Source organism: Nicotiana tabacum, chromosome 1, assembly GCF_000715075.1.
Source record: "Nicotiana tabacum cultivar K326 chromosome 1, ASM71507v2, whole genome shotgun sequence".
Taxonomy (NCBI): Eukaryota; Viridiplantae; Streptophyta; class Magnoliopsida; order Solanales; family Solanaceae; genus Nicotiana; species Nicotiana tabacum.
This window is the reverse complement of record NC_134080.1, coordinates 217,446,140-217,473,205: the sequence shown is the minus strand read 5'-3', so window position 1 is coordinate 217,473,205 and position 27,066 is coordinate 217,446,140. Positions and strand designations below refer to the sequence as shown.

The following is a 27,066-nucleotide window of genomic DNA, read 5'->3' as shown; positions in this document are numbered from 1 at the left end:
CTCCGTCGACATTGAAATTGACATATCGGCCAGTAATATCCCATCAGCCTGAGTATTGAAGCATGATTGTCATAGTCGCCAGTTGAATCTCTATCAGGCTTTGAATTAGAAGCCTACACAATATCGAACTTCAAAATTATATCACAATGACCGTGATTTTTTTCCCTCCAATCGAATTTTGTTCTTCAATTGTAGCAAAATAACGATTTAATCGATGCTATTTAGATTTCACAAAGCTATCATTAATTGTAGGAAAGGGAGATTCTGGGCGGCGATCAAGCGATTTTGAGGTAGATGAATCCCAGATTTTTAGATTGTAACTGATCACGCATATCACGATAGTAATAAAGGAAAATCCTACGGGCTTGGAAAGCTAATATACTAATTGTATATAAATTATTAAAAACGTAGGGTATTTATTAAAAACTATTAAACCTATAAAAAATTGGTAATAAAGTCCTTATTATAGTATACCAAGGAAAAGTTCCCTATTGATTTGCTAGTTCCGGTACAAGTTTAGCGAATATGGTGTCTTCTTATTTGTTTATTTCATTGTTTTTAAAGGTTATCTGTTACGTCTTCAATATGAAATCTCTACCATTCTATGTAGATGTCTTGGGTACAAGAAAACAATTTTGTTAGACAGATCAAAGTTTAATAACTTTTGACATCGTTAACATATCACTCGAACCAAATAGAAATATTGGTAAGAAGTAAGAACTGAGTAACAATGAAATGAGCTAAATAGGAGATATTAACGTAGTTTGTTCCAATAGACTACAAAAAAATACAAAAAAAAAAAAGGATCAAAATAAAAATACAACAACTAAAAGAAAGTTGAAAATAACATAGCGTTCCTGATAGAAAACGATGATTCCTTCAGAAAATTAAGCTTATTCAAGTTTTTTTCCCTTAAAGAAGTCAGTGCTCCAACCGTTCGAAACTCGATTTCATTTGTATCTTGTGTGATTTTAATAAATCAAAGAAAATAAAATGATTTTTTTGCCTCAACCTTAAGGACATAGTTATCTGATATTATGATGATATAAAGTAGCAGAGATATTCAGTGAAATAATCAATATCCGTGCTAATTGATCTGAACACCATTGTAATCAAAAAAAGAGAAAAAAAGGCATGAATTGTAGAAATAGCACAAGATGACTGCTTTTAGATATGCTATTTAAACTTTAGCCAATTTTTTAAAACCTATTTACAGTTTAACCAGATTTAGAAAACCTCAGACTGCTCCTCTTTCTCCTCCTCCTTTGGACCTTTGGATCTAAAATTCTGAATGTTAGAACCTAACTTCAAACCAGGTACGAAGTTTGAGTTTAACAGTTCAAACTTTAGCGGTTTGAACTTTTGATTAAAAAGTGGCTAAATTTTAAATACTTTGTAAATCTCAAGTTTGAACTTTTGATTATGAAGTGGCTAAATTTTAAATACTTTGTAAATCTCAGCTATTGTCTTAAATAGAGGTCCAAGAAGCAGCTATTTGTGCACAAAGTAAATAATTGAATTAAAGGAAAACAAAGTGATCAAACCAAATGCGATGGATGATTAAGCCTAGTTTTACGATGGATGTTGGAAATCAGTTCCGATCCAGCCCTCGGAACGGGCTCGGTTATAACTCAATGAACAAGCAATTGAAGAACACTTTAAAAAATAGGTAGAGAATAAAAAATAACTTTATTGCTTTAGTATGCGTGCAAACAGTGGTCCTTAAAATATAAAAGTTCTCCTCTATATATAGCAGGAGAGTTTCAATCCTAGTACAAGTCTAAGTAAGATAAAGATCTTTTGCGTCCAGTAAACGTTGTTACGCAATTGATACGCGGGCGAGACTTGCGCCGCAATATCTGGGTGTAGGCGGATATTTCGGCCCCTTATTTGTTCTGTCTAACCGTCTTTCCCTTAGTCACCGTTTTTCACTTTGCTCGAGCTCAATGCTTGGCCGTATCCGATTCCGGATGCACCATTCGTCCTCCCCGGATTCTGGTCTGTGAAAATCCTCGGCATTTGCCTGAGGCCATATGGGTCGCACTGTCCTCTCGTTTCTTTACCGAAAAAGCAGGGGTTATCCCCAATTTACCCGCACACAAGTTCAAAACTGGAAATTTGAATAAATGCGCTGCCTTATTTAAACTTTGGCAATGCTACACTTATCTGTTTGACCAAACGTTCTGTTCGAATATGCAAATACTACAAAACAAATGATATACCTCAGATTCGGGAAAATTAAGTGCGAATGTTATAAGCTATATTGCCTGGCTGGACACTTCAAAAATGCCAGTAGGTGTGCCAGATTCTCCAAATGTAGTGTATTTTTAAAGGGCGCGATACGGGTGCGACAACATTTTTGGAGAGTCCAAGTAACATAGGTTAAAAGTCAAAAGAGCATTTGTAAAATCACAATTACGAGCCACGGACTACAGACTAGAAACTACAAAAAAAAAAAAAAAAAAGAGTTAGTACCTTAAAACTCCCCTAAACTATCACGTTTTGTCAGTTTCATGCTTAAACTATCCGGTGTCCCCAAAAACTCCTAAACTATATTCTTATTTATATTAAAACACCCTCATTATATTTCTGATAGTGTGTGTTACACGCTCCAAATTATCAAAAACATTTGCCATGTGGCAATTCACGTGTGGGGTTAATTAGCTTAATCTAAAAATTGACATAATTAATTATTTTAAATAATAATCAAGTATTATTAGAGGGATAAATATTCACCCAGTTAGAAACAAAAAACAAAGAGGGGTAGGATAAAAATAATTTCGTCAATTCCCCTTTCTCTCCTCTCTCCCAATGATGGATATTGCACCTCTCAGTAGCAATTTGCTCCATTAAGTTTCGTTGTAACCTTGATTTCCCCCCAACAACCCTCGATTGCTTAGTTTTATTTTATTTTTGTTCAAAATTGAGGATTAAAAATTAGGGTTTGCTGAAAAATCTGGGGTTAATTGGAGTTTTGGCTGAGTGAAGATTATTGGTAAAACTTCGAGTTGCTTTGAAGAAGATAGTTATGCACGGATACTACTTCTTTCAAATAAATTCGGGTAATAAATGAAAGAAGAATAAAATAAGAAAGATAAAAAATAGATCTTTGTAATAACAAGAGATAGAGAATTTCGGATGGCACCAGATGGGGAAATGAAGAAGAAAGGAGAAAATATGCGGAAAAATGGTGGGGAAAAGGAAAGAAAGGTTTAATTAGTCGTTACATGATGTAAAGTGGGGACCTTTTGATAGATTTTTCAGTCATCAGGTGCACAATAGTAAGTTATTACACACGGTTGCCAGAAATATAACCAGAGTGTTTCAATATGAAGGAAAATATAGTTTAGAAGGGTTTTGGGTACACCGGATAATTTAAGTAGGAAATTGATAAAAACGTGATAGTTTAGGGGTATTAGGGTATTAACTCAATTTTTTAATGACAAAAATTTAAAACTGCTGTATATATGGATCTTGGACTCAAATTCAATAGTAAATAGTAAATATTCATTTTTTTGGTACATATATAGTAAATATCCACGCACACTCATCAGTGTTATCAAAGGTGAAAATCGCAGAAAAGCTCTAAGATTGGTTGAGGCTTTAAGCGCAAAGAGCAAATAAAGAGTGGGCTTTAATGAAAAAGGCGCAATTGGAGAATAAATAAAAATATGTATATGTAGTCCATACCAATATTTATAAGCATGAATAACAAATACATGGACAAAAAAATTGAAAACAATATACGATAAAGTGAAGTATCAATTGTTCAGTGTCACCTTTTCACGATTACACTTATTGGCAAGGAAAAGTATGTCTTAGAGCCTTAATGGGATAGTGAAGCACCCGCAAAGCGATGCCAAGAGCCCAACATGTTTTGAGCCTCGCTTTAAGGCTTAAGCGTGCTTTAAGCGCGCCTTTGACAACACTGACCCTCATACAATATGTTTCTTTGCACACATATCTTGCACCTCATTGGTTTAAGACCAACTCTACAAGAAATTTCAAGACAATATTCAAAACAATTGACCCACCAATGTAGCGGCAAACAAATAAAAAGTAGCATGTGTAAGGCACGACACTCCTACAAAATCTAGCCATGCACCTGTGTACTGCTGCTCAACAATGTCTAAAGAGAGTGCAAATTCTTTTCTTCAAACCAGATTCTCACCTTCAATGGGTACTTGGAAAATTAATATAGTTCCTCTAAAACACCAATGGAAATCGGACTCACAAAAGGAAAAAGCAGCAGAAGAAAAAAGAACTTAAGAGGCGCAAGAGGATGAATAAAGAAATTCTGGATAGCTAATCATTAACATCATAACAGTGTAATACTACAAAGAAATGTTTTCTCCAATGTAGGGTGTTTAGGGAGCTTAATATTTCTAGATCACATAGAGAGGAAGCACAAAATGCTTTAAGACCAAATAAAAGAAGCAATATAAAATTCGTACGTTTCAGCTGTTACTCGTCATCTTTGTATGGATACTCCTCAGGAACTTGCTTCAGAAGTTTCAGCTGCAATTCGAATGCATCATCCCCTCTAAGCATATCACGGATCCATGTGACTTCTGTTTTCATTGACACCTGAACATGGGGCAAATGCAGATAAATTTGGTGTTCCAGCAATTAGCTAATATATATGCAACACTACCAATTTCATCTGTTCTTAATACTTGTCCACCCTTACTGCGGGAGATTAAAGAGTACATTTTTGCTTCTCATATCCCACAGTAAGTCTCCTACTAAACCTAACAATTGCCAATGGATTAAGGGGATTCATTTAAGATAGATTATGAGGGAGACTGCAACATTGGAAAATGAAAACTCATCTGAGTTTAGTATGATATGAAACAGACGATGAATAAGGAAAGCAAAAGGGAAAAAGCGCAACAACACTCCATATATTTCCATATGGGAAAAACACCCTTTCATTTGCACGCTAGTTGCCATTCCAGTCGGAAGGACAGGGCTTTGGTCACGTCTACTATAACTTGACAGTAAATCAGGACGTGCGTATGTCTACATCTATAACAGCTTTCTTCTTCTATCACAAAGCATGTATATTGTGCACAAGAAGACATAGATAATTAGCAGATGCTATAGAAGGGTGAAGCTCACCATCTCTAATGCTCCTCTGATTACTCCACTTAAGATGTTACCGTAATATAGACCTTGACAAGTATCGGGAAGCTCAACAAAGTCTACCAAGGGGTTGTCCTCCAAAATCAAACTGCACGTTGTTCCCTCAGCATCCCAGTTGCCCACAGTTGCTGTGACACCAAGGAACATTTTGAGACCAACCTGTTCATTGCGTGCAGCAAGAAATCATGTTTCTTAAATCAAGAATTTCAGCATAAACTTTTTAAAAGAAAGATTAACTAAGAGTGTACTATAAAGAAAATGAACTTGAGAATACGATGGGTAGTTATAGGCTGAGGTGCTCAGCTAAACAAATGACATAGAAACAACACGATATTCTTTTTCCTTTTTTTATATAAATAGAACAACTGGATATTCTGCTCACTACCATGAATACTGGCAGTGAAACTACAATATACTCTGCTCCACCCAGAAATCAACTAGGAGGTTTATTCCCAACTTACTCAAACATCCGAAAGACAATCTTCTATTGCAAAGCAAAGTGTAAAGAGAATGTTGTTGGTTACACACATGGTAATACATTTGGAATGTATTGAGGTCCAGAAAACTTATCCAGCCTTATTAGGCGTTCACTATGTCAAGAATTAGCTAGGAATAAAATTTATCTAAAAATCCATCATTATCATATCCTAGGGGTAACAACAATCCCTCTAAACAATGGGAAAAGAACGACCAGCCTTTCTCTCATTTTCTATTTACCCTATCTCCATCTTTTCTCTCTTCTTCTTCTGTAGAACCCTAGAGAAAATGCGTGACCCTCCCACACTCCCTCTAGAAAACCCTCATCGTCTCCATCCCTCCCCCTCCCTTGCTCTCATATCTGTTTGCATTTGTTCTGGTTAATTATATTTCTCAACTTTGAAAAGAATGAAGAAAAATGGTGGCACAAGTCTTTCTCTTCAAAAAGAAAAAAAACAACGTGTTATGCTGTGTGTTTACATCTTCTTTGCTAATCTGATCATCTCTTTGTTTCTGCACCATATAGATGCTTGCAAAAGTGAAGATCTATTTTTTGTACAATTTAGATGTTCTGTTATGCATTTTCTTTTCACTTTACGTACCATTTACATGATCCCCTTTGATAGAGAAATAAAGAAGAGGTTATTCAGTTGTATAGAGACTCCAAGTGGGTACAAACAACATGACCAAATTTTCTCTATACTTTCTTGTTCAGGTCTGACTGCTAAAAGACTATTTGAGTATAAGGATATTTTGGCATGAAGCATCATAGTGCAGCTTCCAGAACTAGATGCATTGTGTTCAAAGTTTTGTCTCAATCTTTTTTCAATTCAAACTACTGCCACATTAACCTCCAATACAATTGTAAAATTGATACTTCCATATTGTTCCTTCTGCTTTGCATTGGCTACTGGCACGCGTAGGATTTCAGAACTACTATTCAAAACAAAACTGGAACTCCGTTACTAAACCAACACACAATTAAATGAAATGCAATTTGGAGGGGGAGAGAGACCTTGGCAATGACTTCAGCTGTTTCCTTGAAATCGATACACCTAGAGACGTTAGATTTTGCCAGAAACTCATCAATGAGCCGAATTCCAATGTTATAACCCCTGCAATTCAGTTAAACCTCTCAAAATTAGTTTATACTTCTTGGCCAATAAATTAAATTGAATTGCCACTGATAATTCCAACCAATATCAACATCAGTGATACCTCAATCCTTGTTAGAGTCGGCTATATGAATCCTCGGGATCCATTTTCAGAGGATTCATCACTACTACTCTGGCCGTAACTTCCCTCATTTATATGGATTTCGGATCACATAGGTGGAGTTCAACCGAAAACTCTATGAACAGTAACAAAAGACTACTCCCTCCATTTCAATTTATGTGATATTATTTCCTTATTTGTCCATTCCAAAATGATAGTTTTCTAAATTTAAAAACAATTTAATTATAAACTAAGATGTTTTTATAACCACACAAATGTTAATGATATATTTAAGAGCGCAAGTTAAAAAAAATCTTCCTTTTTTTTCTTAAACACTGTAGCGAGTCAATCTAAGTCACACAAACTGGAACCGTGAGTAGAACTAGGTAAAGGATTTACATTTGATCAAGCTGTTTGTTGACCTCTTCGACCTCCTCCAGATCGGTAAGCAATTGCCGCACGATCGCACCGTACGTTAGGGTGAAAAGTTCAGCGTTCTGTTGAAAAAATACAAAATTAGTGTAACATTAATTACTGAATTCAACAAAAAATTAAATAAAATCGAGATTTTTAGAATACCACGCGTTCAACGTTAGCGAAAATGGCATCGCCGGATCTGGGAGCAACGGGAGCCATGTGAGCTTTGAGATTTGCTTATTTTCCGATCGATTTATGTCTGAGCCAGCTTAGAAGTTAAGACTGTAGAAGAAAATACTGATGATTAGCAGTAAACGGGCTAGGCCCGATTGGACTATAACCCGGGAACTAAATCTCAGTTTTCTTTTTCGGGTCGAGTTGACACGTTGAGAGAGTCATTATGTTAAGAATTTGAGCGTTTGATGGCAATCGGGCGGGACGGGTGCGGGGCGAATTTGGCAAAACCAACAAAAATATCAACTCGCCTCGCCCCCATAGTTATTTTTTTAATTTTCAACCCGTCCTGCCCCACTTAATTTTTCTTTAATTTTTTTAACCGAAATGACAGTATATTAAGACGAAAGGCTAAAAGGTTACCCACAGTCAATGTCATGTCGATGTTCTTCAATTAATTAATGGCTAAAAGGCTTATACCAGTTTGAAGAAAGCTTATAAATAAATAAGTAAAAGATGAAATGAATAAATGCAAAAGAATATGAGAAATATTATGGTAAAAAAAAAAAGATATTCAAAGTGCTGTGCAGAAAAATGGATATGCATATTAGAAAACATACACAAATTTAAGTGTAAACTGTTAATCTATGCAATAAAAAAGTGATAACTACGATTCAAGCAAACTCCTAAATTTTTTATAAAACTTAGACAAAATGCAAAATAAATAAAGTAAGAACTGGATCATTTCTAAATTTTAATCCAGGGTGCAGACCAAGTTATTCTAAGATGCCAAGTTAGGAATTAAGATTGATTTTATGATGAAATGGATAAATTTAATTTTATTCAAATTAAAAGAATGTGAAAATGTAGTTGAAATGATTGCTTTGTTTCAAAAAAAGCTAAAATTTAAAGTTGCCCCGCATTAAACTCGCAATCTACCCCGCTCCGCTTTAAAAAATTTTAAAACTGTTTTAATCAGCCTCGGCCCGCCCCGCACCCACACCTGCATAAGAGTAAACCCTCCCCGCCCCGCCCATTGCCATCCCTCATAATGCAAATAAATTTTTTATATTACTTGATTACTCAAAAAATATTTATATGTAAACCTTATAGCAACAATACTATATTATGGAGATTGGGATAGACCTTACCCCTACTTTATGGAGGTAGAAAGTCTGCTTCTGAAAGCTGCTCGACTCAAGCGTAAACCTTCTTAATACAAGATAGATAATCTACTATAATATGTAAAATTAACTAGATAATTAAAACCCTTTAAAGAAAAAAGAATATAATTTTTACTTTAGGTAATTAGAAAAGGGTGACATGATTCATCCTAAAAAAAATTTACTCCTTCAGTTTCAAAAAGAATGAACCTATTTGATTAGGTATAGAATTTAATAAATAATTTGAAGACTTTTGAAACTTATGATCAAAAATAATTGATAGATTATACACCATCTTATTAATAATAAAATGAGATATTTAAAGTTACATTATTTTTAACTTTAAAAATAGGTTATTTTTTATGAAACAAAATAAAAAGAAAATATATTTATTCTGGAACCTACTGTATATGCAAAGTGACTGTTAGTATTAAAATTGAAAATCTAGATAAATAATTAAATTTTGTTAAAAATGAAGAAATTTCACCATTTTAAAAGGAGGATAGCATAATTATGTCAGCATTCCTGCTTGGAAATAAAGCGTAATGTAATTCAATGTGAGGACCATTGAAAATGAGATATTTGGAGTCTAGAAAAGTGTGCACCTGATATTTGCCTTAGCCCTTTTTTAAAATAAAAAACAGAAAAGGCCTAAAAATGTCACTCAACTTTGAGAAATAGTTTATCCATATCATCCAATAAAAAAATGTTCATTTCATGTCATTGTCGTTACATATTTGGCTCATCCATGCCATTATTGACTAACGACTCAATTTTTATTTTTTTAAATATTTATAATACCCATATTTTCACGTGTCATGTCGTTATTGGTCCGAATTAACACATGTCTCACTTAATTTTAACCTTGGTTAGGTCCATTTACCCAAACCCACCCAATTAAAACTTACTCGAATCATTAACCCAACCCAAACCCTTCATACCAAATCCCCTTCTCTCCAATCCTCTTCCTCAAGATCTAAATCATGGCGGTGGTTGCTATGACGATGATGACCACCGTACATCTCCGAACACCATCTCTACTGCCACCGCTTGTCACCAGAAACTTCCACTATTCAACCTTGTCTTCTTCTTCTTTTCTTCATCATTTTCTTGAATTGTTTTAATCACCTCTTCTTCATTGTCTAGGGGGAAATCTTCGTTTTCCTCTTCTGTTTCTTCTTCTTCATCACGAATGAGATGTAATCTCAGTCGTCCATCTTGGCCGGAAGCAAGGAGAGTTTCGGGCCGACCAGTTTTCACCTCTGTCAACTCTAACCTTCCATCTTTACTCACCGCACGCATGAAGAAATTTGGCTTTCCGTCTTGGTTTAAGGACGACAATGGCGGCGGAAAATTCTTTTCTTTCTTCTCCGAATTACTTTTTTGCCAGCACCTTGAACTAAGTGGGGAAGACAACCGAAGAGAAGGGGATTTGGTATGAAGAGTTTAGGTTGGGTTATTGATTTGGGTAGGTGGACCTAACCAAGGTTAAAATTAAGTAGGGGCATGGGTTAATTCGGACAAATAACAACATGACACGTGAAAATGTGGGTGTTATGAATATTTAGAAAAACAAAAATTGAGCCGTTAGTCAATAATGACATGGATGAGCCAAATATGTAACTGCAATGGCATGAAATGAGCATTTTTTTATCGGATGACATGGATAGACCATTTCTCAAAGTTGAGTGGCATTTTTAGGCTTTTTCCAATAAATAAATTATTGTATTGCATTAAAAATGAGATATTTGGATTATCCCTTTTGAAGATATCAACAACAACTCGGTATAATCCTACTAATAGGGTCTGGAGAAGATAGTATACGCAAAACTTACCCCTACCCTGGGGTTGAGAGTCTGTTTCCGAATCACCCTCGGTTCCTTCCCTCTAAAAACTTCTCATCTTGCTCTTAGGGTGACTCGAACTCACGACCTATTAATTGGAAGTGGAGAATGCTCACCACTAAAGCTCACCACTTTGAACTTAATAATAACATTCTTCCCTTGACGATAAATAATAGAGAGTCTAGGAGCAATGATATAGTGTGATTTGCATATCACAAGTTAAGTTTGAGACGTAAAATCAGTTATTAATATTTGTATTAGAATAAATTATCCTTGGAGCAATTATAAATTACGGATTCGAATCGTAGAATTAGCCACGCAACTTATATTATACTTCTATAGAATGTAATTCTTTTCGAATCCTACGTGAACATGGAATACTTGGTAACCCGTGATAATAATAATGTAACGTAGGAAGTTGCCATCCAAAAGGCACCTAATTTTCTCCACCGCTCAAAGGAAAGGACAAGGTAGCAGTAGCGTGCAGGTTTGGTGTATAAAATAAACAAGACACGTGTTACATTACTATAGGATAATCCATAAGGCAATTTCGTCTTAAGTCGGCCATTGCACCTTTAAAAGGAGCCCCTTTGTGCCCATAATCTTCATCCTTTGATTTCTCAATTCTCAAATATCAGTTTTTCTCTCTTTCTTCAAACACTTCTCAAGGTAAAAAAATTAATTTCATTCATTTTCTTTTTGTTCCTCTTATTTTATGCTACTTTTATTTAATTTAGATCTATATTTTTAGGATCTTAAAAAATCAATTTTGATTTGTTTTATCGCTCTATATATGCACCAAGTTGAAATTTTTGTACGTTTATTTTGTTGTGTCTATATTTTAAGATCTAAAATATCCTTTGCTGAGAAAAAAAAATCAACCTTGATTTTGTTTTACCAGGTTGAATTTGTTATTGCTATGTATACAGTTGAAAAATTCAGCTTTGATTTTATTGTATCCTTTTGTAGTTTATATATGAATGGAGCTGAATCTGTGTGCTAATTTTGGTTGATTTTTTTATGTATACAGTAAAAAATCGATATTAGTGTTGCTCATTGATTTGTATTAGCACGAAGTTAGAATTTTGTGTGAGTTATTTTGATGATTGAAGCCTTTTTTGTATATACAGATGCAGATCTTCGTGAAAACCCTAACCGGAAAAACAATCACCCTTGAGGTTGAAAGCTCCGACACTATTGACAACGTTAAGGCTAAGATTCAGGACAAAGAAGGAATCCCACCGGACCAGCAGAGGTTGATCTTCGCCGGAAAGCAGCTCGAAGACGGTAGAACCCTAGCCGACTACAACATCCAGAAGGAATCGACCCTTCACTTGGTGCTCCGTCTTCGTGGCGGTATGCAAATCTTTGTTAAAACCCTAACCGGGAAAACAATCACCCTTGAAGTCGAAAGCTCCGACACTATCGACAACGTTAAGGCTAAGATTCAGGACAAGGAGGGAATCCCACCAGACCAGCAAAGGTTGATTTTCGCCGGAAAGCAACTCGAAGACGGCAGAACCCTAGCTGATTACAACATCCAGAAGGAATCGACCCTTCACTTGGTCCTTCGTCTTCGTGGTGGGATGCAGATTTTCGTCAAAACCTTAACTGGGAAAACAATCACCCTTGAAGTCGAAAGCTCCGACACTATTGACAATGTTAAGGCTAAAATCCAGGATAAGGAGGGAATCCCACCAGACCAGCAAAGGTTGATTTTTGCTGGTAAGCAATTGGAAGATGGAAGGACCTTAGCTGATTACAATATTCAGAAGGAGTCGACTCTTCACTTGGTGCTCCGTCTTCGTGGTGGAATGCAGATTTTTGTCAAGACTTTGACCGGGAAAACCATCACTCTTGAGGTGGAAAGCTCTGACACTATCGACAACGTTAAGGCGAAGATCCAGGATAAGGAGGGTATCCCACCAGATCAGCAAAGGCTGATCTTTGCTGGTAAGCAGTTGGAAGATGGCCGAACCCTTGCTGATTACAACATCCAGAAGGAGTCAACTTTGCACCTTGTGCTTCGTCTTCGTGGTGGGATGCAGATTTTTGTGAAGACGTTGACAGGGAAAACCATCACTTTGGAGGTGGAGAGTTCCGATACTATTGACAATGTGAAGGCTAAGATTCAGGACAAGGAGGGTATTCCCCCGGATCAGCAGAGGCTGATTTTTGCTGGGAAGCAGTTGGAAGATGGAAGAACTCTGGCGGATTATAACATCCAGAAGGAGTCGACTCTGCACCTTGTCCTCCGTCTCCGTGGTGGTTTCTAAACTGTCCGTCGGTAGTGGTGGCAATGCCTGTGTCTGTGTCTTGGGTCTGTTTGCTGTTTGTTTGATTCATGATTTAGTAGTTTGTGTAGTTTCTGTTACTTGTCATCATGTCATGTCTCCAAAAGAGGCAAGGAGACTTGTTCTCTTGTCTCTGTTTGTGAATAATAAAGTCCGAATTATGGTTTAAATGTTGGCCTTGAACTTCCTTTTTTCTCTGCAATCAAATGAGAAGACTATATCTCAACATTTGGTATTAAGCTGTTAGATATGATATCTTGTGTAGTAGTTACAAATTTGATTTCTGCTATTGCGTATTTGATCTCAAACGTGATGATCCAAATGACAGACTATTCTTCTACCCACCAAAGATATATACATCCCAAATTTTTCTATAACGACATTCCTTTCGGAATCAATTTTTGTGTTATATTATTATATGTCTATAATAGCACTTTGCTGTACAAACAAGGCTGTTATAGAATATACAAACGAGACTGTCATATAATTGTTTTGGCATAAAGCTTAGCTTCCTGATATGTGTTGGAGCCTCTCCTGTAAGATTGTGTTGAGGTCAATGATATGTTGGGTACCAAAACGGCTCTGAGTTTTTAGCTGTGGTTTTGAATTTCACCTAAATTGCTCAATTTGCTTTTTGGAGCGATGTTCAGGACATCAGCTGTGGACAACACTTTAACAACCTATACATCCATGTCTATATTTGTCTAATATTAAGGGTGTCAATGGACCTTTAAACGTTTTGGTTCGTGTCAATAGACGCAGTGGCACCAAGTATATAAAATATTATATTATGTATATTAGTTAAAAATTATTTTTATAAATATATATTAAACCTTGAAAACCTTTTATAACGGTTCTAGCAAATTTATAGCTTCGGTCACTGTTATAAATGGGCCATTGTCAGAGATCTTGAATGCTAGAAAAGTAGAGATGTTTCTTTTCTGGGAAGTCCTACACAATGATGCAAATAGTACAAGTTACAATTCTAATATAAGAAATGGCTTTACAAAGATCTATGTTATTCTATGGTTGTTTTAGCAATCTCTTGTAGAAAGGGTCATAATTGAAATAGCACTTGTAAATGGACCATCCAACCGTTTTCCCCACGTTTGGCATATATCCCCCTATATTTATTGTCAAGCAGATTAGAAGTTTTGAATATTCGGTGAAGTTAAGAATTTCTTCAAGGGAGTTTAAATTTGAAAAAAGTGAAAAAAATCATCGATAAAGAATGTTCAATATATGTTATACACCTACTTAAGCTTCTTGATAGTTCTCTTTTTATGTGTATTATGCCTTATTATATAGGCATAATTGCCTTCTGGACCACTTAAACTTGCACCGGATTTTAAAGCTGATACATGAACTTTCAATTTTTCCATTTTAACACCTCAACTCAACCAATTACTTAACACATTTAACCGTTGACTATGTTTATGTGGCAGTAGCACAACTGACTTGGTCAAAGTGCGTGCTAATCATGCAGAAAAGGAGTGTCACTCGAATTACTATATTTAAGAATATTAAATCCGAATAAAAAAAGAAAAAGTAAATAAAAGACAAAAAAATTAAAATAAAAACATCCTAAATCCTAAATTATCCCTCCCGTAAACCCCTTTTTTATCTTCTTCCTTAAATCCCCCCCCCCCTCTCTTCATTGCAACTTTGAACAATCCTTTGGCAAGTCTTCATTTCTCCACAAACTAATCATTTTGGTCGGTCTATCTCATTTTTCAGTTGACAACAAAGGTATAGTGGTGACAGTGTTTTCGGCGATCTACTTTGGTTGGTTGAGACTACGAAATTACTGAAAATTTTTAGGGGGAAGAAGTAATAGATTCTCAAGGAGGTCTGTTAGTTTTGATTTGACGAGTGTCGCCGAGATGCCATTTTTCTGATGAAAATCTTGTCGGAATGATTTTGATATTTTTTTAGAAGATCTGATGGCTTGTTTGGACTAATTTCTATACTGAGGTTTGGTTAAGGTATGTATTAGGATATGAATTAATCATATTTGAATTTTTACTATTGGAAATAGTGGTTGTGCAAGGGAAGGTTTTGGTGGAGCTATGGTGGAGAAGAAAGGAAAGAGAACAAAAATTAAAAATTTGGTAAATTGGTTTAAAAAGGATGGGACCCAGATATTACAAATGTCAAACAATAAATAGTCTTAGTATTTGACGTGATATTCATGTCAGGCAATTGAGATACACGCTCCGAGCGAGGAGTTTATTATAAGTATTTTTATCGAGTTTGGATGCTAAAATGGGAAAATCGAAAGTTCATGTATCGACTTTAAAATCCGGTGCAAGTTTAAGTGGCCCAGAAGCCATTACGCCTATCATATAAGCACACTTCAACTCCAAGTGGGAAGCTGGATCTTTGAACAAGATTTGAAATTGTTCAGTTACGAATTTGCCTCATCCTTGCTACTAGGGTTAGTATCCTCTTCCTTCCAGTGTATATAATCATAAAACCTCCATTATTGAAGCTCAAGTTTCTCAAATTTAAAGTTTGATTGATTAAAAAAAAAACCCATTGAAGGTTGAAGCTTTTATATCTAAGATTTGAGATTAATTTTGAACTGGGTGCTATTGAGTTTGCTTGAAAATATCATTGAGTGTTATTCCAATTGGTTGGAAATATCAAAAGGAATTTAAAACTTAAATTTGAAGTGATTTAGAGCAAAATTGAGCTAGATTTAACTCAAGTTTTAGAAGAGACTCGAGAAAGAAAAAGAAGAACCTGTGAAACTCCATTGATAGGATTCATTTGTATAATAATATATAATATTGTATAATAATATATATGGATATATAAACATTTCTTATATACACTTTTGATGGATTACTATCTTCTTCGGTATTAAAATTGAGGTGTAATGGTGGCTAAAAAGTATTTTATCTGTAAACGTATATAATTGTTGCTTATACACAATTATACAATGTAAGTACATTATTAGGCATTATAAATACAAGTGTATGTATATTGTATAAATACATATAAGTATGTATAATTTTGTATATACTAGTGTATAAGAATGTACAACATCGATATTAAATTTTTCTGTGGTTTCTTACCTCTTCTCAAGCGGGACAACCTATTTTATTTTAACTTATTTATCTGTTTTGGATTAAACTCCATTAATGGTACCATTGAAAAAAAAATAAAGAACTAAAATCTAGCAATGATGTGTGTATGAGAAGGAATTGCCGTATGTTCTACCATTGACAAAGCAAAAAAACTGCGAAATTTATTTTATTTGTTTGTTTATAAATGAATGTATATTTTACTAATTGTTAATTTGAGTTCTTCTACTTCTATATTCATATACTATATATTTAGTAACTATTTAATTGAAACCCAACAAATTTTCTGCAACTGACGGGAAAACGCTACCAGTTCTTTTTTTTTTCCTCTCTTTTTATATTTAAATATATTTTTATTAATTATCTCATAAAGTTAATAGTAAAACACTGATTTTGGTAGGAGTTAAGTACATAATCTCTCCTCAGCAGTAGGAATGTTGCCTACTATTGATCGTAAAAAATGCTAATTGTGTGAAAAAATGTTGGTTTTTTCGGATTTGGGTCTAATTTTGGGCTATAGATTTGCAAAGTTAAACTTATAACTATGCTACTTAATTGCAATATGTGTGTACGAGTTGTACTTATGTGTAATTTTCGGTGTGTTTTTGTGTTCTTTTTGTAGCTTTTCTTTTATATTAAATAATATAGTATTTGATTAGTCATATTAGAAAATAATGATTTTTACGTAACAATGAAGCGTTTGATCGGTTCCACAAGAAAAACATAATGCATCAAAAGATTCATAACTAATTCGAGCTTTTGGTGGGAGCGTTAAAATATTTAAATAATCTAAAATCAAGTAATTTTCTGCATAATAAAAATTTTTATTATAAATTCTTCTGTAACAATGCTAATAATTTTTGTAAAATAATTTTTATTTTTTACTTAGTATTCAACAACCGAATTGAAATTCGACTAATTTGGATTCACGTCGGTCTAATGCCCATTAAAGAAGAAATCATTCCTTACTATAATTCTTTCCGTATCGATACCTCTAATCCGAGACCTCCTGTTAAGATTTAAGGATATTATTCATCTCATCACACCCCTTAATGATAATTTCATAATTACGACTGTATAAATAATTGCTAAATTATAATTCCAGCACATTTTTTCCTTTATTTTTTTCAAATTTATAACTCCATTAATAATAATTAAAAATAAATGAGGCCTAAGTATTTTTTTTGTCCTCGACCGACACAGCCCAAAACCCGAAAGCCATTATATAGACTTTTCTTATTGAAATCAACTAATCTGCGTGCATTCACTTCTCGCTATTTGCTCAGACTTATCCGAACGCGTGAGGGTTTGCTCTATAACAACCTTTCCCATCTCTCCAAACCCTAATTTTCGGATCAGGTAATCTCTAATTCCTAATTGTTTGTAATCTTTATAATCTTCAGATCCGCTAAATTAACCTGTCTCTAGATTTTACATGATTTTTATTTGAAAATTGGTATCTTGTTGTGAATTTTACTTTACAGTTATTCGATTTATATACCTAGAAAATATGTTTTTTTTTTGTGTGATATTCTTGTTGATAAAATTCAGATTTTTATTTGATAATAGATATCTTTTTGGGAATTATATGTTAGAGATATTCGATTTAGCTTTTTGAGTTTTTCTTTGTCCGCTGAATTAAATTGTACTATCTAGCTTTTACATGCGAGAAAAATCAGATTTTTATCTGAAAATTTGTACTCGTTTTTGGGTATTTTATTTTGAAGTTACTTGATTTGCATAGATTAGCAAATAAGGTGTTTTGGGCTGTTCTTGTATTTACATGTGATAAAAATCAGGGTTTTTTATTTGGGAGCTGGAATCTTTTGGGGAATTTAAATGAACAGTTATTCAATTTATATAGCTTAGCAAAGATGTTGTTTTCGGCTCTTTTTTGGCCGCTGAATTAAATTGTCTCTCTAGTTTTTACATGTGATAAAAATTTGATCTTTATTTGAAACATGTACTCCATTTTTCGGTATTTTATATAACAGTTACTCGATTTATATGGGTTAGAAAATAGAAAGTATGGTCTTTTTTTGGGAATTTAACTCTATAGTTATTGGATTTATCACTTAATTAATCTTTTGTTTTTACTTGTGATAAAAATCAGATTTTTATTTGAAACTGATATCTCTTTGGGAAATTTATTTAACAGTTATTATATATGTATAGCTTAGCAAATATTGTGTTTTGGGTCTTTTTTGCTCAACCATTTTCATGCCTTCGATTGTTGCCTTTTGAAATTTTATAAGAATCAGATTGTTCCTCTGAAGAACTGCTACCCTGTTGGGGAATTTAGCCTACAGCTTTTTGATCTATCAGTTAGCTTGTTTTTTGATTTGGGTTAATTTGTTAGCCTAAGTTTGGTTATCTGATGTGGTTTCATGCCTTTGATTGTTACTTTAATCATGAAAGCTTATAAAAACCAGATTTTTCTGTGAATAACTATTATCTTGTCACAATCTTTCTTTACTGTTCTTCAATTTCTATCTATGTTGCTCGGACTCTCCGAAAATGGGGCCGGATACGTGTCGGATCCTCCAAAAGTAGTGCATTTTTGAAGGATCCGACACGGGTGCGGCTACATTTTGGAGAGTCCGCGCAACATAGATTTCTATGGCTTTATAGATCTTTTGTTTTGGGGTTTCATTTGTTTGCATGATTTTGGTTATTTCCATGCCTTGGAGTGTTATTTTTGCTATGAAACCTTTTAAAAATCGGATTTTTCTTTCAAGAACTGGTATCTCGTCGGGAATTTCATTAGTTCGGTTGGTTCAGTGAGCCATATTTTGGTTATTCGACGTCGTTTTCATGCCTGATACGTTTGTCTCTGTCATGAATCTTTTGGTATACAGTTTTTCCAGATCTGTTTATGATGAAGAATTCATCTTTTTATTTATTTATATAATCTGTATATTTTAAATAACAATCTCTTCTTTTAGGTTGTTTTATTAGCTCAATGTTTTTACTTGATGTGGTTTCATGCCTTTGATTGTTGTATTCGTCATGAAATCTTGGTGTGAGACGGTTTTCCCAGACCTGTTAGTAATAAAGGATTCATCTTTCTTCTCTGTACGGGTTTTTGGTATTTGTGCCATGGGTTTTCTTCATCTTTCTGTTTCCAGAATTATGTCTTCTGACTTTTATTCTAGTTATTACCACTTTTTTTTTTTTTTCTTTTGCGTCTATTCTATCCAGCTATATGAGTGCAAGTTTGGTTGTATTTTAAGTCCTGTGTCACTTGTGATCATTACACATCAGATGATATAATCTATCTTCGCATACTACGAGTTTGTTTAGGTAGATGCTTTCGATATCCATGTTGGCATGTGTTGATATAATTGATGAATGACATGTTTGCTTATGATTTCTGGTTGTATAATTGATGAACTTTTTTTTCTACCCAGGTCTGAGCATCCAAGTTTTGTTATTTCAGCGCGCTTCTTGTCTTCCATTCTCTGAAAAGTTTCATGTCTGAGCTCGACCTCCAAGTTCCCACTGCTTTTGGTATGCAACTCGTTTGTCATAACATAATTTCAGTCATTTTGTATGTTGTTGTTTCTATCATACTTCTAATTCTCTTTCAGTTTCTCTTAGAAGCTTGCAACCAGCAATTTTTTATATGTTGTATTTTGATGGATTAGATGCAAAGGGCACATGAAAAAGATTATGTTGCTAGTTAAGGAGGTGAATTGTTGTAGTTTGATTTATGATTGACCTATATTGTTGCTTTGATGTCATCCTTAGATCCCTTTGCTGAGGCAAATGCTGACAATTCTGGAGCTGGGTCAAAAGATTATGTTCACATTCGCATACAGCAAAGGAATGGTCGGAAAAGCCTGACAACTGTGCAAGGGTTGAAGAAAGAATTCAGCTACAATAAAATACTGAAGGACCTTAAAAAAGAGTTTTGTTGCAATGGTACTGTTGTCCAGGATCCAGAACTAGGCCAGGTTTGTGTATCTGTCTGTTAATGTCTTGCAACTTCATGGTCATTTTTCAGTGCTGTGACTAATATACCGGTGGTTGTTGTTTTTGAAGGTTATTCAACTCCAGGGTGATCAGAGGAAGAACGTTTCTGCATTTCTTGTCCAGGTGATTGCTCTTTACATCAGCCAATAACTCTCTCTTGTTCATTTTAACTATTTGCTGCCATCATGAAGACGTGTGCTAAATAAGTTATCCTTGATATCACTATCAGTATACAAAAATCTTTCTATCATTGTACTGATTCGACACAGTTAGTTCTTCCTTAAATTTTCAACTCTATTGAGCGGCCATTTGAGTTCACTAACAACATAATTCTCTTTTAGTCACGTGCTATTTTTGTTGCTATTATTTGCTGAAAATCTCTCGCAAAATAGAAAACAAGCGACGAGGGAATTGCATACAACTAAATTCTTTAAGTTTTGACTGAACTGTCATCTTGTGATAATTAGCTTTGATGGTGTTGCAGTTTTAATGTATTGTCGTTGCTAATTTTTTCCCCTTTAACTTTTGGAAACAGGCTGAAATCGTGAAGAAAGAGCACATCAAAATTCATGGTTTCTGATTGCCATCATCACTCATCGTGCAGTTATCATATTTGTCGTGCCAGTGCAGGAAATGCTATCCAAACTTAGTGATAATAAAGTTTCCTAGTGTCTTTTAATCCCAAACGGGAAAAAAATTGCTAGTGTTGGTTTTCTGCTAGTTTGATATAAATGCTGTGTTTTCCCTCGGCTTTCTGCCTCGTAGTTATGGATTCTGTTATATTTTCCAGCACAAACATTGTGCATGCGAATACAATGGATGGCTTTATCATCTTTCAGTTGTTGTTTAGCATTTACATGTATGCTTGTGTTTACCCTCAAAATGGGATAACAATTGAATTTATATGCGGTTTTAAGGATGCATAATATAACTTGATACAAATTAAGAAAATTGATTAATATTGAAATTAATGATAAGAAAATAAATGCAAATCACACAAACTGAACAACTTTGGCCTTAGAGTTTGATCACCCTCGAATCAAGAACTACCTCAACTGATATCTGAACAGGATAACAAGATATAAAAAATAGAAATAACAGTGTATTGCCTTTTTTATGTGTATTACAATGTGTTCTACAAATGATTAAACCTTCCTTTATATAGTAGGGGAGCCCTAGTCTTGATACAATTCTATAAAAGGCAAAAACTCTAATGTTAATTAATCGGCCTCTCCTTGATACGTGACGAAATTTTCGCCGTGATCTCCAACTAATCGCGGGTATTTCTGTCTTCCGTTATTTGGCTCGACAAAATTCCCCCGATCTTGTTCGGTCCAGAAGTCACGAACTCAACGATTTATCTTCGTGCCTTGGTTCGATATAATTTGTGCTCGAACTTTGACTTGTCGCGTTTCAATCTCGACTGGTCATGCAATAAACGAACCCAGTTTCGGCAGTATACAAAAGGGTTGGCTCGAAGCTTAACTGCTTAATTGTATTTGCACCTCGAACAAAGGAACTCATTATATTCCTTTGGCAAATCATGCAAGAGAGTTTCACTCTAAAATTATCGTTCGTCTTGGTAGGGTACTACTACTGGTTGCCATACTTCATGTGAGAACTATTGGGTAGAATGCTCTGTTAGAGAAACTACAGCGTTGACGCTGGCTAGTGGCTACGACAACAACAACGACCTAATGAAATTTTGCTAGTGGGGTTTGGGGAGGGTAGTGTATATGTGGACCTTACCTTATCCCGAGGGGATAGAGAAGCTGTTTCCAAAAGATTCTCGACTCAAGAAGACAAAAAAAAGGCGAAAAGAGGCAATCTATCAGTACCATCAATAGAAACCATAGAACAAAGAACAACATCACCAGAACCAGAAAATAAGTGAAAAGCAAAACAGTAATCAGTAGATAAAGCACAACACTAAGAGGAACGAAAGAGTAGTGGGAACTCAACATTAACCACTAACCGTCAAAGACCAAGTCCTAACAGACTAGCCTCACTCTGCGGCGCCGTAGAGATATTCCCAACTACCTCCTAACCTACAACCTTAATGCTCGATCTCCACAACTTTCTGTCTAGGGCCATGTCCTCGGTAATCTGAAGCCTCACCATGTTCTGCCTGATCACCTCTCCCCAATACTTCTTAAGCCGCCCAACACTGGCTAGTGGCTACTGCAAGAAAAACAAGAAAAGGCGTATTAACTTGTTATAGAGGAGGTGCGATTTGTTTTCTTTTATTTCATATTTGTTCATTTCTCCCGGTCTAGTCTTACGAGGAGAAAAACAAATGATTCGGTATAAACTTGAAGCTTGTGTCAACACTGCCTAGATTGGCGTATTGGGTATTTACATTAGTGTTTCGATTAATTTATCGAATGTGGCCCATTAAGGAGGAGATATTTTCTCGTTAATAAGATTTTTTTCATTTCTAAAGTTGGAATTTTTCTTATTAAGGGTGAAGAGTTTCTATTTGTTTCACCACAAAACTTTGGTGGTAAATAAAAGATAATTCATAGTGTTATGATTAATACTGTACTTACTACATCAATCACACTTTAGTTTAATCTTGTCTAGCGAGCAAAACAGTAATCTTGTTTAATCATGTAAACCACTCCACTAATTAACAACTGGCATAACTAACCTCCATCTAAACTAACACACTCAAGTGTGTGAAACAAAAAAAAGATATAAATATCCCTAGCTAATCTATGACTAAGATATATAGACAACTGTTGATCATCTCTAACCTCAACACCCCAGATCTCTGAGAGTATCAGCCTCACCACAGTGATCATCTCTAACCTCAACACCCCTCCCCCAAGTTGGAGGGTGGAGATTGAATCCCCAACTTGCCCAAAATGTCACGATGCAAGGGACCCGACAACGATTTAGTAAAGATATCGGCTAATTGCAAACGAGTAGGAACAAAAGAAAGAGAGATGAGCCCAAATTATAACTGCTGCCGGACAAAATGGCAGTCAAGCTCCACATGTTTAGTGCGTTCGTAAAAGACGGGGTTTTTGGCGATGTAAATGGCTGTCTGATTGTCAGAGTGAAGCGGAACATGTAAGGAAGGAGGAATAGACAAATCGGAGAGGAGGCGAACTAGCCAGGTTAATTCAGACACAACACGACGCATATATCTGTACTCTGCCTCGGCGGAGGATAAAGAAATAGAGGGTTGTTTCTTGGATTTCCAAGAAATAGGGAAAGACCCCAAACCGATAAAAAATCCACTGACGGAGTGGCGAGTATCAAGACATGAACCCCAGTTAGAATCGCAGAAAGCAAGAAAGTCAAAAGAAGGAGAGGAAGTCATAAAGAGGCCCAAACCAGGATCTTTGAGAAGATAACGGAGACAATATTTGGCAGCATCCAAGTGAGGGAATCTAGGGTCTTGAATGAACTGAGAAAGATGTTGCACATCCAAAGAAAGGTCCGGATGAGTGTGGATCAAAAAATTGAGTTTGCCAAAAAGACGACGGTAAAAAGAAGGATCAGGGATATGGTCCCCCATCAGCAAACAACTTGCAAGTAGGATCCAAAGGAGAAGAAGCAGGTCACTCAACAAGACAGTCAAATTCGGAGAGCAACTCAAGGGTGAATTTGCGCCGACTGAGAATCAGACCTTGAGGATCCCTAAGGACTTTAATGCCAAGAAAAAAAGATTAGTCACCCAGATCCTTTATTTGAAACTCAGCATGTAAGAACATTTTCAAATCAGGAAACACGTTATTCCATCAAAAAATTCGCATAAGATAATACATGGCTTGATTTGCTGTTTAAGAAGAAAAACAAATGCCGCATAAGTCATAACTAATGTAACATTGGTTGATGGTATTAATAAATACATGCATTTGTAGGGAAAATGAGTAGATAATATTGACTAAGAACAAGAAGAAAAAAAGAACAACTTATCAAAAATACTGTGTCATGGCAAGCCACTGCCTTGAAAGCGATTTCGGCCCGACTGGGTGCAAATTGTTATGACCGATCGCTCCCCAAGGTTCCACAACACCTCCAGACACGTGCACTCGTGGCTGGAAGTTTAGAATTTGCACAAAACAGTTTCCCAAAAAGAAGAGAATATGAAATTTTTTTCTGTAGTTGTTACAGAAATTAAAATATTATAGGAAGAAAGTAATGATTGGCAAGATGAATTCTTGGTTAACAACTGAGTGAATATGATGGCTAATGATCATCTTATTTATATGCAATTAGGGAAGTTGCATGTATGACAAGTGTGGAGAGTCTTTTAACACTTGTCTAAATATATTAGTCCATTTGACAAATGTACCTAGTCTTCCATGCATGAAGACACATGGTAGATTTGCATAGCCACTTGTCAAAGACATTCAACAATTGGCTTTAAGCCTTCATGCAAGAAGCCACTTGGAAATAGATTGAAAAATAAAAAGACCCATGGCTATCGATTGTAAATGGATTTTCAAAAAGAAATTTTTGACTTTGTATTATAAATAATCAATAATCCCCCACTAATGCAAAAACAAAAATAGAACAATTCTGGGCAAAAGAAGGAACATGTACTTAAGGGTCAATATCTTTCGATTTGAATTGACACGTAGTGAAATGAGGCAACAACTAACATCCACAAAGTGAAGTACTCTTGAACTGAATAGACATTAGTGGAGACCCCCACAATACATAATATATCCTTAATTTTATGCAAACTCTGCGATACTAACAAAGTACTTTTATGGTCATGCACATACCTTGGGTCTCATGAGTGCTCTAGAAAGACATCCCAAGTCTTTCATAAAAGGCGACCGCACCTTTACACTCACATATATGATTCCATCAAGTCTATCTACACATATACTACCTTAAGGCTATGGAATGTTAAGAGTAAAATAAGCTCAACCTTATAAAGCACTACCACACACCATAGAGTTAAGAATTGTAGTGCATATTGAAGTCTAATATGGCTTTGTTTGACCACAAATGGGTATCCACCATACTTCTTCAATCCATGGGCTTTAGCCCCATCCCCCTCGACGTTTCAAGGATAACTCTCCTTGCCAAACCCTTGGTTCAAAGATCCGCCAAGTTTCTTTCGGATCTTACATATTCCAAGGAAATAACACCATGTTTCAACAATTATTTTACCGCACCATGTCTAATGCGTATATGTCTTCTTTTTTCATTGTACACACTATTTTTGGCAATTTCAATTGCCGCATGTGAGTCACAATGTAGATAAACAGGTGAAGCTTGTCTTTCCCACAAAGGCATGTCTGCCAATAAGTTTCTCAACCACTCGGCTTCTTGCCCTACCAACTCAAGAGCAATGAATTCAGACTCCATAGTAGATCGTGCAATAGAAGTCTGTTTTGAAGACTTTCATGAAATAGCACCTGAACCCAAAGTAAACACATAGCCACTAGTGGAGCTAACTTCATCATTGTCAGTAACCCAATTTGCATCACAAAATCCTTCTAAAACAACAGGAAATTTATTAAAATGCAAACACCAATCCATAGTACCTCTCAAATACCTTAACAAACGATGAAGAGCATTCCAGTGTTCACTACTAGGGTCGTTAGTATATCTACTCAATCTACTAACAACATAAGTAATATCGGGTTGTGTATAATTCATGAGAAACATCACACTACCGATTATCTTAGGATACTCAGTTTGAGAAATAATAGATTTCTTATTCTTTTTCAAGTGTATGCTAGGATCATAAGGAGTTCTCATAAGTGATACATCAAAACAATTAAACTTTTTCAATATTTCTCAATATAATGAGACTGAGACAATGAAAAACCATTAGAATTTCTTTGATTTTAACCCCTAAAATCACATCTGCTTCTCCAAGATCTTTCATTTCAAATTTAGAAGACAAAAAATTCTTAGTCTCATTAACGACATTCACATTAGGGCCAAAGATTAACATGTCATCCACATACAAATATATAATAACACAATATGATCCTATCATTTTGGAATAAATACAAGTATCAAATGCATTAACAACAAAACCATTACCCACTAATGTGCTGTTAAACTTTTCGTACCATTGCTTAGGTGCCTGCTTTAGACCATATAAAGACTTTCTCAATTTGCATACTTTATTCTCCTATCCTTGGATCACAATCCCTCAAGTTGAGACATATAGATCTCTTCCTTTAAATCACCATTTAGGAAAGCCGTTTTAACATCCATTTGATGTATCACTAAATTATGAATAGCGGCTAAAACAACAAGATTTCTAATAGTCGCTATCTTAGTCACAGGAGAATAAGTGTCAAAGTATCAATGTTTTTCTTTTGGTTAAAACCCCTAATAACAAGTCTAGCTTTATATTTTTCAGTTGTACCATCAGGTCTCAATTTCTTCTTAAATATCCACTTGCTACTTATAGGTTTACAACCTTTAGGCAAATCAGATAAGTCCCAAGTGTGATTAGAAACTATAAAGTCTAATTCACTTTTAATGGCCTCTTTCCAAAAACTAGCATCTATTGACCTCATTGCTTCACTGTATGTCTTAGGGTCTTCTTTTATTAAATATATTGACACTAATTCATCACTCAAAACATCAAGATCAATATTTTCAGTCAAGAAAGTAGTAATAAAGTCAGGACCAAAGCTAGCTTCAATTCTACGTCTCTTACTTCTTCTAAGTTCATTTTCATGCTCATTAGCAGTAACACTAGAAGAAGACACAATATGAGAATTAACAGACATAGATGTAGAAGCATTATTAGGCACAATACTAGGCGCATTATTTTGCAATGGAAAAACATGCTCAAAAAATTCTACATCTCTAGATTCACAAATAGAACTATCATTCAAAGACATAAATCTATATGCAGCGCTGTTTTGAGCATAACCAATGAATATAACATCAAAAGTATTGAGTCCAACAGTTACTTGTTTAAAATCAGGTAGACCAATCTTAGCCAAACACTCCAACACTTTCAGAATTTTCAAGTTAGGGGCAAACCCTTTCCATAACTCATACGGAGTTTTATCTAACTTCTTATGAGGAGCTTTATTAAGAACATAACATGTAGATAAAACAGCTCCCCCCACATATTATCAGATAAACCCGAACTCAAAAGCTTACAATTCATCATTTCTTTAAGGGTTCTATTTTTTTTTCATTCGGCTACACCATTTTGTTGGGAAGTATAGGGAGCACTAACTTCATGTATAATACTATTTTCTCACAAAAGGCTTCTAGAGTATTAATACTATATTCACCACCCCTGTCAGACCTAAGCCTCTTGATTTTT

The 27,066-nt window shown here is 35.1% G+C and overlaps 3 protein-coding genes across 3 annotated transcripts; 2 read left to right on the top strand and 1 right to left on the bottom strand.

Moving 5' to 3' along the window:
- Positions 1-4,283: 4,283 nt before the first annotated feature.
- Positions 4,284-7,629, bottom strand: LOC107810303 (uncharacterized). The gene is made up of 5 exons (XM_016635064.2): positions 7,417-7,629; positions 7,237-7,334; positions 6,638-6,737; positions 5,122-5,304; positions 4,284-4,587 (listed from the first exon to the last, which is right to left on the bottom strand). The coding sequence occupies exons 1-5, from the start codon at positions 7,471-7,473 to the stop codon at positions 4,465-4,467; spliced, it is 561 nt and encodes a 186-aa protein (XP_016490550.1). The 5' UTR covers positions 7,474-7,629; the 3' UTR covers positions 4,284-4,464.
- Positions 7,630-10,969: 3,340 nt separating this feature from the next.
- On the top strand, positions 10,970-12,899 carry LOC107810300 (polyubiquitin). Its single transcript, XM_016635058.2, has 2 exons — positions 10,970-11,104; positions 11,566-12,899. The coding sequence occupies exon 2, from the start codon at positions 11,566-11,568 to the stop codon at positions 12,709-12,711; it is 1,146 nt and encodes a 381-aa protein (XP_016490544.1). The 5' UTR covers positions 10,970-11,104; the 3' UTR covers positions 12,712-12,899.
- A 4,139-nt stretch (positions 12,900-17,038) lies between these two features.
- LOC107810302 (protein translation factor SUI1 homolog) lies at positions 17,039-20,624 on the top strand. The gene is made up of 5 exons (XM_016635063.2): positions 17,039-17,177; positions 19,229-19,328; positions 19,569-19,774; positions 19,863-19,916; positions 20,329-20,624. Exons 2-5 carry the CDS (start codon positions 19,292-19,294, stop codon positions 20,371-20,373), a joined length of 342 nt encoding a protein of 113 aa, XP_016490549.1. The 5' UTR covers positions 17,039-17,177; positions 19,229-19,291; the 3' UTR covers positions 20,374-20,624.
- Positions 20,625-27,066: the final 6,442 nt, after the last annotated feature.

Excerpts from the sequence above, each read along its gene's own strand:
- LOC107810303 (XM_016635064.2), bottom strand. The coding sequence starts at position 7,473 with ATGGCTCCCGTTGCTCCCAGATCCGGCGATGCCATTTTCGCTAACGTT. Across the intron at positions 6,738-7,236 it reads AACAAACAGCTTGATCAAAT|GGGTTATAACATTGGAATTC; the intron begins GTAAATCCTTTA and ends ACTGAATTGCAG. Across the intron at positions 4,588-5,121 it reads TCAGAGGAGCATTAGAGATG|GTGTCAATGAAAACAGAAGT; the intron begins GTGAGCTTCACC and ends CCCCATGTTCAG.
- LOC107810300 (XM_016635058.2), top strand. The coding sequence starts at position 11,566 with ATGCAGATCTTCGTGAAAACCCTAACCGGAAAAACAATCACCCTTGAG.
- LOC107810302 (XM_016635063.2), top strand. The coding sequence starts at position 19,292 with ATGTCTGAGCTCGACCTCCAAGTTCCCACTGCTTTTG. Across the intron at positions 19,775-19,862 it reads AGGATCCAGAACTAGGCCAG|GTTATTCAACTCCAGGGTGA; the intron begins GTTTGTGTATCT and ends TTGTTTTTGAAG. Across the intron at positions 19,917-20,328 it reads TTTCTGCATTTCTTGTCCAG|GCTGAAATCGTGAAGAAAGA; the intron begins GTGATTGCTCTT and ends TTTTGGAAACAG.